The 12,225-nt window shown below is 44.8% G+C and overlaps 1 protein-coding gene across 1 annotated transcript; it reads left to right on the forward strand.

The window, feature by feature from the left end:
- Positions 1–512: 512 nt before the first annotated feature.
- On the forward strand, positions 513–11,840 carry LOC137653078 (uncharacterized). Its single transcript, XM_068386474.1, has 2 exons — positions 513–769; positions 10,590–11,840. Exons 1-2 carry the CDS (start codon positions 730–732, stop codon positions 11,720–11,722), a joined length of 1,173 nt encoding a protein of 390 aa, XP_068242575.1. The 5' UTR covers positions 513–729; the 3' UTR covers positions 11,723–11,840.
- Positions 11,841–12,225: the final 385 nt, after the last annotated feature.

Below are 12,225 nucleotides of genomic sequence, written 5' to 3' on the forward strand. Positions count from 1 at the left end.
AATGACATTGATTTTTTGTCCAAAATTATTATTGGTCCCCTAAGGAGGAGCATAGACCTCATACAAAATTTGATAAGAAATTTCAGAAGCAGAGCACTTCCTAGATACCTCAAGGAAGAAATAAGAGATCTTATAATCAAAGCAGACATTAAAGAAGTTTGGAATTTAACTGAAGACCAAAAATCAGCCATTGCTGCCTGCTTTCACAAAGGTCCCCTCCTCAGAGGAGGGGCAGCAAACTTCAGGGGTAGGAAATTCAACTTCGGGGGCAGATTTCAGGGAAGAAGGTTCAGTTTCCTCAAAGGTAACCCTAACTTTAGATTCAAGTCTCAGCCGCTTAGGAGAGGTAATAGGCGAGGTGGGTACAGGGGGGGAGGTCACAAAATGGACAAGCTAATAGTTCAGGAGCCAGAGAAAAGAAAGACCATAGAAATTGAGCCATGCTCCGCACCAGTTCAAAGAGAGATTTTTTCAGCACCAGTATTCTTTGCACCAGTTGATAACGATGTTTACTCTGCACCAGTTAATAATGAGCTTTGCTCAGCACCAGTTAATGAGCTTTGCTCAGCACCAGTTAATAACGAGCTTTGCTCAGCACCAGTGGTTAATGAGCTTTGCTCAGCACCAGATAATAACGAGCTTTGCTCCGCACCAGACCATCATGACATTGGGCCAAATGCTATAAATCAAGATAGAAGTAAAGAGACCTTGCCTTTGGCCTCAAAACCAATGAATAACTCCTCCCAGAGCCCCCCAGAGAATAGGATAGGTATGTCATTATTGATGAATATTGATAGTTGGAGAAAGCTTCCTAATGCCTCTTTTGCTTGTAAAATTATCAATGAAGGGGTGAGAATTCCGTTTAATAATAAGCTTAAAGCCCAGAGGTCATTAAAAAGAACAGGTAAAGATAGATTTTATTCAATTAACAAGCGTAAAATATTGGAAAGTGAATGTGACAGACTGCTAAAACTAGGTGTCATAGAGCAGATCCCCAGAACTTCCTTTTACTACTCCAACCACATATTTTATAAATTCAAACCAGATGGAACAGTACGACTAATCTTTGACATGAAGGTGCTCAACACCATGATTAAAAAACCTTCTTTTACCATGCTCAAGGCCAATACTATATTTCCCTATCTACATCTAAACTCTTGGGCCTGCAAACTAGATTTAAAAGATGCTTATTGGCACATTCCATTACATGCAAGTAGCCAGAAATTTCTAACCTTCAAACTAGGTAAAAGGAAGTTCAAATGGACTGTGATACCCTTTGGACTGAAGACAGCACCTTATATTTTTTCAAAGATAATGTACACAGTGATCAAGTATATTAGAACTTCATATAACATCTTAATATTCAATTATCTTGATGACATTCTTATATTAGCAAAAGATTATGTAAAATGTAAAAATCACATTCAGCTAGTCATTAAGATCTTGTCAGACTTAGGATGGAATATCTCACTTAAAAAATCTACAATTGAACCGACTCAAAGAAAGGGATTTTGACGTAGGAAAAATCTATTTCTGGGCGAAGGACCTGTGCCGCCCAGTGAATAAGCTCCATTTAGCACTTATTCTTAGGTAATTTACTGCTAAATATACCAGAGAAAAAATGTAAAGGAGTGCTAGGTTAACTAGCTCGCTCACCTATTGGTGTCGGTATAAAATTGGGCGTATAATCCAGAGGTCCCGCACTATTTAGATTCATCCACGACAGAAACCCCAATAGAGGAGAGCCGTTCAACCTCACTCGGTACTACTAACAATGCATCTGCTCAGAACCCAACTCCTTAGCACCCAAAGTTTGGGGACTCCAAGGGAGAGGAGCTGGGAGGGTTCACTGGGCGGCACAGGTCCTTCGCCCAGAAATAGATTTTTCCTACGTCAAAATCCCTTTTCTGGGCTCGAACCTGTGCCGCCCAGTGAATCTATACAAGAGAAAATGTCACCAAACTTGCAAAATAAAGGAAAAAACATAAGCGTAAGGGAAATACAGGATGCTTTTAATCAGAGATGAGTACCAAAAAACAATTATAAGGGTATCTTAAATATGAACATAAATCCAATAAGGTAGGTATAATAATGCCGTGAGTGATAATATATACAGATACTCAGGAGTATAAAAATTTACAAATATAATAACAGTATTCAGGTGCGAGACCAACGAATACAATAGGGTATAAATGAGGCAGGTAAGAGGGAGAGATAAAGAGACAAGGCATTAACCTGTGAGTTACCTGGGAGTAACTACACTCCCTGCGGCTACTGTAGAAAATTTTAGGGCTTCCAAATGTTTAAGGTAGTGTTTCTTGAACACTGACGGTGATTTCCACCCTGTATACCTGGAAAGGTCTGTAAAATTCATGTGGTGAAAGAAGTTCACCGAGGTAGCAACCGCCCTGATATCATGTGCAAGAGGAAAAGAGTCAGGGTTAGCTTGTTTAATAAAATACAAAATTTGTTGCCTGATCCCTTTAATAGTAATGGTACTGCCTTGTTCTCTAACGAATAGAGGCCCCGAGGAGTTAGAGGAGGTCCGGGATAAATAAGACCTAAGAGTAGTAACAGGGCACAGAGATGGATCTTGCGTGAGGGGAACAATTTTCCAGGAGGACCATCTGTTTTGAGGGTCTTCGTTCTTAGCCAAAAAGAATTTGTTAGGAGAAAGAAGGACCTCTCCCGAAGGCAGGAAGTCAATATGACCCGGGTCTCTCGACAAGGCTGCCAATTCAGAAATTCTTGCCCCGGAAGCCAAGCTCACCAGGAAAAGTGTTTTCCTGAGAAGGGGAATGTAATCACAAGAACTGTTAATGGTATCAGAAGCCAATTTGAGTATGTCATTAAGGAACCAGGTCACCGGGGTAGGACGAGTAACCGGTTTCAGTCTGGCACAAGCTTTCGGAATTGAAGCTAACAAAGAGTCGGTTAAGTCTATGTTAAAACCCACTAGGAAGATCTTTTTCAGAGCCGATTTAATAGTGGTGATAGTATTGGCTGCCAGACCTGATTCTAATAACGATCTAAAGAAAGTGACTGTAAGGTTCAAGTTCATACAGTTCACGTCTGAGTCTATTAAAAATTTTGCCAACTTTTTAACTGCAGAGTCATACTGGCGGATGGTGGAATCCCGTTTATCCGATTCTAGGAACAAGGTGTTTTGAGGATCAATATTGGCACCATGCATAGCCGCAAACTTCATAAAGTCCATAAAGTTAGGGCGCTCTGAATGTTTGAGAAAGCGTACACAACGCGTGTTTGTACTATCTGAGACAGAACCGGATTGGGTATCGGGTGAGGGTATAGTCTCAACTCTCGCAGGAGAGGATACCAGTTGCTCTTGGGCCAGTTGGGTGCGACCAAGGCTACTTGTCCTTTGAAGGATCTCAGTTTGTCTAGAACTTTCAGCAAAAGATTCACCGGGGGAAAGAGATAAATCTTTTCCCAGGTGTCCCAATTCTGTGACATGGCGTCTGTGGCGTAAGCCTGAGGGTCTAGATTGGGAGCCACATATACTCTCAATTTGTGGTTGGATTCCGTGGCGAAGAGGTCCACTTGGAGACCGGGAACCTGAGAGAGAATCCACCGAAATGACTTTAGATCGAGTGACCATTCCGATTCTAGAGGGGAGGTCCGGGACAGGGCGTCTGCCACTACATTCCGGACTCCCGCCAGGTGGACAGCTGAAAGATGCCAACGGTTCAAGGCTGCTAGGGAGAATATGGCTACTAGAACATGGTTCAGAGGCCCTGACTTTGACCCGCCTCTGTTGAGGCAGCGGACCACCACTTCGCTGTCGAGGACCAGACGAAGGTGTTGTTTCTTGGGAAGAGCGAGACGTTTCAGGGTTAGAAGAACTGCCATGGCCTCTAGCACATTGATGTGAAATTGGCGGAACAAGGGAGTCCAAAGACCTTGAACTTTCTTGAGCTGAGAATAGCCGCCCCAACCTGATAAGGATGCGTCCGTGTGAATGATTAATTTCGGAGGCGGAAATCGAAGGGGAACTGACTTTGACAGACTGTTTGCTCTTGTCCAAGGAAGAAGTCTTTCCCGTAGAATGGGAGGAAGGCGGACTTTCCTGTCCCGGAGCTTCCGGTTCGCCCTCGAACGCCAGACACGATTGATATCTTTCAATTTTGCCTTCAGGAGAAGATCCGTCACTGAGGCAAACTGAAGGGACCCCAGAATCCTCTCTTGGAGTCGTCTGGAACTTACTTTGTCTTTGAGAAAGCGTTTGGTGTTCCTTGCAATCTCTAACCTCTTGGGTCTGGGAAGACACAGAGTATGAGATATAAGATCCCATTGCAGGCCGAGCCATTGGAACTTCGATTTTGGAAGAAGACGGGACTTCTTGAAGTTGATCTGGAAGCCTAGAGATTGAAGATAATGGATGACTTTGTGAGTGGCTTTTAGGCAATTTTGGGAGGTGTCTGACCAAATGAGCCAGTCGTCCAGATAGGCTACTACTTGAATCCCTTGATTCCTGAGTTCCTGAACAGCGACTTCTGCTAACTTTGTGAAGATCCTTGGGGCGATGTTGAGCCCGAAGGGCATCACCTTGAAGGAGTAACTTTTGTCCCCTAAGCGAAAGCCTAGGTACTGACGGAAGTGTCTCGCTATCGGGACGTGATAATAGGCGTCTGTAAGATCGATAGAGGTGGTGACGGCCCCACGGGGAAGTAAGGTCCGCACCTGCGAGACGGTAAGCATTCGAAACTTGTCGCATTGAATGGACAAGTTGAGAAGGGATAGGTCTAGAATCACTCTTCTCTTGTCCGAATCCTTCTTCGGGACACTGAACAGCCGACCTTGAAGCTTCAGGTGTTTCGTTTCTTGTATGGCGTTCTTTTGTAAAAGATCCTGGACAAATTCGACCAGGTCCGGAGTGGAATGTTGACGAAATTTGTTCGGAGGAGGAGGTCCTTGAATCCAACTCCACCCCAGTCCCTTGGAGATGACACTGAACGCCCAGGGACTGAACCTCCATTTGTCGCGGAAGGCATAGAGCCTCCCCCCTACCTGCTGCACCTCAGTATTGGTTTGAGGAGTTGCCTCCACGTCCGCCTCGGAAATTCTTTCCTCTGCGAAAGGCTCTTCCCCTGCCTTTGTTCTGGTTAGAACCACGGTGGTAGCCTCTACCTCTACCATAACTCTGGGAAGAGCTACGAGCCTCGTAAGACTGGTTAAAGGCAGGAGAAGTGGAGGAGGCACCAGAAAGCTGGCTCTTAGGGAGCAGAACGGTGACATAGTCATCCGAAGGAGCCTGAGAGGTGGAAGGCCGTGCAGGGACAACAGGAGATGGGGGAAGAGGCCGCCGGAAGTTGGACGAACCACTCTGCTGTTGCCTGAACTGGGTGGAGGTATATGGACGAAGCTTCTTCCTACCCCGGGCTTGATAATTTGCGGGGTCATATTTGCGTTTCGGGGTCAAACCCCAACGGGCTTTAAGGCTCTGATTAACTCTAGTGGCCTCCGCCAAGACTTCCTCTACGAGATCCTCGGGGAAGAGATTTGAACCCCAACAGGAGGACCGGATGAGCTTATTAGGTTCATGCCTAATCGTCGCCTCAGCTAGGACATGCTTGCGACATCTGCGTTTAGCAGTAGCGAAGTCATACAGGTCATAATATAAAGACTGTAATGTAGCCTTGTTGAGAGACTTAAAAATACTCTCCGTATCGTAAGTCAAGGCTATCGACTCCGTGGATGTGGCCAAGTTTAGAGTACGGCCCACACGTAGGTGGGAATCATATTCCTGTTTAATGAGGGATTCCGGGAGACGGGGAAGCCTCTCACTAAACAAAACTGAGGCACAGTCTGCTGCTAGCTTGCCAGAGGTAAAGGTGGTATGGACGTTGTCCCAACACTCAATGCCTGAAGGAAGAAGGAGGGAGATTGGATCCACCTCTCGGATGGGAGGCAAGGGCTTCTCCTCCAGCGCATATTGGAAGGCAAGCTCTGCCACCTTATTGACGCATGGAGTCAAGGTGTTCTTGTCCATTAAGAACATCGTAAAAGAGCTTTTATAAGGCGTCAGCATGGTGTTAGTGCAGCCGATGTCGTTCAAAAATCTGGCCCAAACAGATTGGGCTTGCTCTTTAGGGAAGATGACCGTCTCTTTGGGGACCTTGTCTAACCGAACTAAAGCTTCCTCGGTAAGCCTGGCATAACCATGAAATGGAAATGCCAGACCAGGAGGAAAGAATTCAAAGTCCTCTAGAGGACGAGTGCCAAGGCCCTCCAAAGTCAACATTCCGTCTGAGAACGGGGAATGAAGAGCCATACGCCAAGGGTTGTTCTTGGCAAACGGCGGGAGCTTAGAGGCATCCGGGATGAGAGAGCTTTGGACTCTCTCCGGAGCTCCTTGCTCTAAAGCCCCAAGTCTCTGACCGATGTTAGAGAACATCGTGTCCATCTTAGAATGCATCTCCGAAACCAACTTTGCTTGCATCTCCGACACGATGCGAAGCATGGCTGATTCGGAAAGGCCCGGGCTAGCAGCAGGAGGGGCGGAATGAACTCCCGGGTCGTGAGACTTAGAGGAGGAACCAGAGGCTTTTGATGACAGGTCTGTACCTTGTTTAGAGCTATGGGAAGTCTTGTGGGGCTTGCGAGCTTTGGGTAAGGTTCTTGATGTAGACTTATCCTTAGGGGGGGACCGGGTATGATCGTTGAGACGAATCACGGTCCCCAGAAAATCCATGAAAAGAAGAGCGATCCGAAGAAGAAGAAAGAGCGGGGCTGAGGATAGGAATCTCAGCGCCGGAAACACTTGCCTCACTTACCACCCTACCTGTATCCGGCTCGTCTAGTAACATTGGTTCGACGTCCAGGTTCATGGAGGCAACATTATCCTCCAGACCTCCGGGGGCGTCCGATGGATCTTGCTCTGGGTCGATGAGACCCGTTATGGTGGCATCAATGTGGGCAATGATGGGAGCTGCCACATGCCTAGCCACAGCGGCTGAAGACTTAGCGTTGGGGTAAACCATGGAGCAGTAGTCCTCAGATAGGACGTACGGTCGCTTAGACTTCACATTCCGGGCAAAACCACCAACCCACACCTTCAGTGTGGCCCGAGCCGCAGACTTTTGCTCCGGGGATGCCTGAAATAATAGTGGGAATTATAAAAGGGAAGACTCCCAATGGTCCTTCAAGACCATAGAGATCTTACTAATAGTAAAATAAGAAGGCAACATAGCCAACGGGACTCACCGAGTCAGATCCAAGGGTAGTGATGAGGTCGAAGCAAATCACACAGTTATCCGGGTGCCATACCACAACGTCTTCCAGTTGAACCCCACAAGGGGCATGAGATCGGCAGACGGAGTGGCCACAAGGCTGGTGCATAACAGCTGCACAGGCCGGCGTCAGACAATGCACCATCTATAAAAAGAATAGTATATGAGAAACTGTAATTCCCTTAAGTAGGGGCGGGTCCGGAGGACCCGGGCCTAACAAAGGTCTAACACAAGATTAGAGCTTAACTGTAATATTCTTAAGTAGGGGCGGGTCCGGAGGACCCGGGCCTAACATAGATCTAATACAAGACTAGAGCTTAACTGTAATATTCTTAAGTAGGGGCGGGTCCGAAGGACCCGGGCCTAACAAAGGTCTAACACAAGATTAGAGCTTAACTGTAATATTCTTAAGTAGGGGCGGGTCCGGAGGACCCGAGCCTAACATAGATCTAATACAAGACTAGAGCTTAACTGTAATATTCTTAAGTAGGGGCGGGTCCGAAGGACCCGGGCCTAACAAAGGTCTAACACAAGATTAGAGCTTAACTGTAATATTCTTAAGTAGGGGCGGGTCCGGAGGACCCGGGCCTAACATAGATCTAATACAAGATTAGAGCTTAACTGTAATATTCTTAAGTAGGGGCGAGTCCGGAGGACCCGGGCCTAACATAGGTCTAACACAAGATTAGAGCTTAACTGTAATATTCTTAAGTAGGGGCGGGTCCGGAGGACCCGCCTAAACATAAGTCTAACTTAAGACTAAAGTAAATAGTATATGAGAAACTGTAATTCTCTTAAGTAGGGGCGGGTCCGGAGGACCCGGGCCTAACATAGATCTAATACAAGATTAGAGCTTAACTGTAATATTCTTAAGTAGGGGCGAGTCCGGAGGACCCGGGCCTAACATAAGCCTAACACAAGATTAGGGCTTAACTGTAATATTCTTAAGTAGGGGCGGGTCCGTAGGACCCGGCCTAAACAAAAGTCTAGCTTAAGACTAAAGTATAGCCATCCATTCCGGTCGAGCCGGGAGTATAAAAAAGGATGCAACAACAAAAATTTAAGACACAGGGTGTCTGATTTCCCGGGGCGAGGCTAAGCCCCGGGCCGGGAAATAAAAGTATCCAAAACCAATTCGTATAGGAACTCCGGGGTAGTGATCTGTCATATAATCATCATAGGAACTTATAAATTAAATAGGGGGGGCGGAACTGTAGATAAGAACCGCCAACGGAACCCAGAGGGTTTCATATAACATAAACCAGTGTGATAAGTGAGTATAAAATAGGGTGCACCGGGATCCAACTCTGTTGACCGGTGGCCAACCAGACTAGACAGAGCCGAACCCGCCGGGACACCCGGAGGACAAAGTCCATAAACACTGAACTACCCCCTCTACAAGGAGGGAAGGCAACGGTCCCCTAGGGGAGAGGGGGAGAGAAGCCTAGCCACCCACCTAGCGAGAGGGGGAGCATGGGGGAGGATCACGTGATACGAGGCAGCAGGGCTACCAACTGACGATCCCCAACCAGACAGATCAAACGGAGTAATGGCACAAATATTCATTATAATAATAATAGCGTTAAAAATTATATAAATAAACACATAGAAATTTTTTGGGCAAGGCATGCAACATAATAATTAAATCACAAAAGACACACCTGATGGCTTAAAAATAACATTGCCGCCTAGCAACGAAGGTCGGCAGCCATAACGATACGTAAATGATATTGGCCCAAAAATTGAACCACGAGGATTCTAAACGCTAAATTATGAATATTCACAATAACAAATAATATTTAATAATACACATAGTAACACCGCGAGTGAAACTAAAAGCTCTCAAAAACAGGAGTACCAACTGTAGTGAAATCAAGCAAGATCGATATGAACGAAGAGAATAAACTCCTATAATATAAATATTAAACGATCTAGGTTGCTCAAAACACAGTAAAACCAAGCTTGGTACTTAACTTAGACGGTGTCTCCTGGGAAACCGACGAAGAAGCCATAATCCAATGGAAAATAATCCAAAACGAGAGCACAACAAAAATGCGGGTTACTGCACAAGTCGTGCTAAAAGGAGTTGGGTTCTGAGCGGATGCATTGTTAGTAGTACCGAGTGAGGTTGAACGGCTCTCCTCTATTGGGGTTTCTGTCGTGGATGAATCTAAATAGTGCGGGACCTCTGGATTATACGCCCAATTTTATACCGACACCAATAGGTGAGCGAGCTAGTTAACCTAGCACTCCTTTACATTTTTTCTCTGGTATATTTAGCAGTAAATTACCTAAGAATAAGTGCTAAATGGAGCTTATTCACTGGGCGGCACAGGTTCGAGCCCAGAAATTGAATTTTCAGGAGTGCATTACAATATGATTAAGAAAACTATGAATCCCAGTGGGAAAAACATAGAGAAGTGTGTCGAATTGGCCAAAGCTTTCTCCAACTCTGTTAAATCCGACCTGCATTCCTATCAAATGTTAATCGGAGCTTTAAATTTTAGTGCATCCTATACAAGCTTGGGAAGATTCCATCTTAAATATCTCAACAGATACCACAGTTATTTTAATTCAGGGTACAAAATCATTCCCCACACCTTCAAAAAATACCTAAAGCCATGGGAACAGAGACAAATGTACAGAGAGATTAACATTCCAAAACCACAGATAGATGCAGAACTTTTCACTGACGCTTCCAACCAGGGTTGGGGAGGTGCATTAGTAATAGCGGGTAATATGCTCTCAATAAATGGAACTTGGACAAATGAAGAATCCTCCCTTCACATCAATGTAAGAGAGTTATTAGCTTGCTTCTATTCTTTGGAACACTTCATCACAAGGTTATACAACAAGGTAGTCTTAATACATGTTGATTCAAAGGTTACTAATTGTTGGCTAAGGAAACAGGGTAGTATCAGAAACAAGTTAGCCCATGAACTAGTCAGGAAAATACTTAGTACCATGAAGGATCACAACATACAGATAAATTCCAGATGGATCAGGGGAGTAAGTAACACCATCGCAGACTCACTTTCCAGGGACCTGGGTTCCATTCACACAGAAACTTCCCTCAGTGACAGTCTATTCTCCTTAATCTGCTCTGACTTCAATTTCACCCCGGAAATAGATCTGTTCTCAAATGGCTTCAATACTAAGTGCAAAAAGTTTTGTTCATCTCTTCCAAACCAAAAAGCCATCAGCAATAATGCACTTACGATTAGCTGGAAGGGATCAACACCTCTCTATGCCTTTCCACCAGGATTCTTACTACACAAAGTAGCTTTTAAAATCAATAAAGAATGTAATAATAATATGCTTTTCTGCACCATATCGCAGGGGACGGAACCATGGATTCCATTAGTGAAGTCAGTCGCGAAGCAGCACAAACGATATATTGTGAAGATCGAAGACTACCAGATAGTTCTCAAGGATTGTATCTCACCCTCAGCAAAGCTCCAATCAACTTTGATCGCCTTCAAAATTTAAAGGATCAGCTCCCTAACGTCTTTCCTCCTGAGGTTTGCTCCAAAATTGCTGTCAGCTTGAGGGACAGCTCCTTGCACAAGTATGAAAACCTATACAACATTTTTAAAAGTTTCATTCACAAGGAGTATGGAAGAGACAACAAATTCCCCCTGTTAGCAATTATTTTATTTTTCAATCACCTTATAGACAAGGGTCTGTCTTACAACACCCTGAAGAGCTACAGAGCAGCTTTAGGTCCTATCTTGTCAGGCTATTTCCCAGGTTACTGTCTTGCAGAGGACAAATATGTCAAAGCAATGATATCGGGAGTTAATAGAAGGAAACCTAGAAATTCTCACCAGTTCCCTGGCTGGGATCTAGACAAAGTAATTTCGTTTCTCAACACCACGAGAGATAACTCTACCTTACTACTGACACAGAAAACCTTGTTCCTAGTAGCCTTAGCTTGCCCTTTAAGAGCTAATCAATTTAACAATCTCAGCATTTCCAGGAGCACCTTCACCCCAGAACACATTGTCTTACGGAACCACCCTTCCTTCATGGCCAAAAACCAAAAGAACAACTACACGCCAATAGAGATCAGCTTTAGGAAGCTTCCTAACAGACCAAAAATATGTCCAGTCAGACAATTGAACTTCTATTTGGAATACACAAACAAAGTCTGTATGGAAAGAAACATAGACAGGAAAGACCACATATGGCTAGATGAACACTTCAAGATAATGTCTCTACAAAAAATGAGACAACTTTTTAGGGAGTGCATTTTCAGAGCCGACCCAAATGCAACTAAACAGTCAACGAATTTTCACTCTATAAGGGGTCAAGCTTCATCAAGACTGCTATACAATGGAGTATCTATACAAGAAATCATGTCCAGAATGAATTGGAGAAGCGACTCTGTCTTCAGCTCTTACTATGCTCTCCTCGGCTTACAGGGAGCTTTCGATGCTGTGGTCGCTGGACTTCATCTTCAAGCCCCCTGAAGCATCTGCCTAGCTACCACTGGTGAGTCCGGAAGGTTGAGACCTCCCTCTCCAGAACTGTAAGTTTACTTGTGAACGAAGGTTCTGGAGTGGGAGGTGAGACCTTCCGGACTCAAAGTCTGGGTCACCCTCCAACCCTTCCCCCGTGAGCCGAGGAGACCATGTACAGTACTTAGGAGGGAATATTCTATCAACTTCATAATTCAACAGAGTAGGCTATATACAAGAACACACACATACAATCACTATTATTCCACAGAAAAACTAACTGGAATCTTTCAATATTCATATCAACCAAGAGAGCACAAGAAGATTGAATTTACTAGTAAAAAGACCTTTATGTCCAACAATTTGCACCTTCACAGTAATTCCTTCATAACTTGCACTACCAAGGTAAGCTCAACCACTTCTGTGTTATTTTTTGTTCTATTACAACTTCAAAAATGTGACTTCCATTGCCGAGTCAACCCGCTCGTCCCTGGTAACTCCGCCCAAGGGGGCGT

This window comes from Palaemon carinicauda, chromosome 14 (genome assembly GCF_036898095.1).
Source record: "Palaemon carinicauda isolate YSFRI2023 chromosome 14, ASM3689809v2, whole genome shotgun sequence".
In the NCBI taxonomy this organism is placed as follows: domain Eukaryota; kingdom Metazoa; phylum Arthropoda; class Malacostraca; order Decapoda; family Palaemonidae; genus Palaemon; species Palaemon carinicauda.

Coding starts and splice junctions, on each gene's coding strand:
- LOC137653078 (XM_068386474.1), top strand. CDS start 730: ATGAATAACTCCTCCCAGAGCCCCCCAGAGAATAGGATAG. Junction 770..10,589: donor CCCCCCAGAGAATAGGATAG/GTATGTCATTAT, acceptor ACCATATCGCAG/GGGACGGAACCATGGATTCC.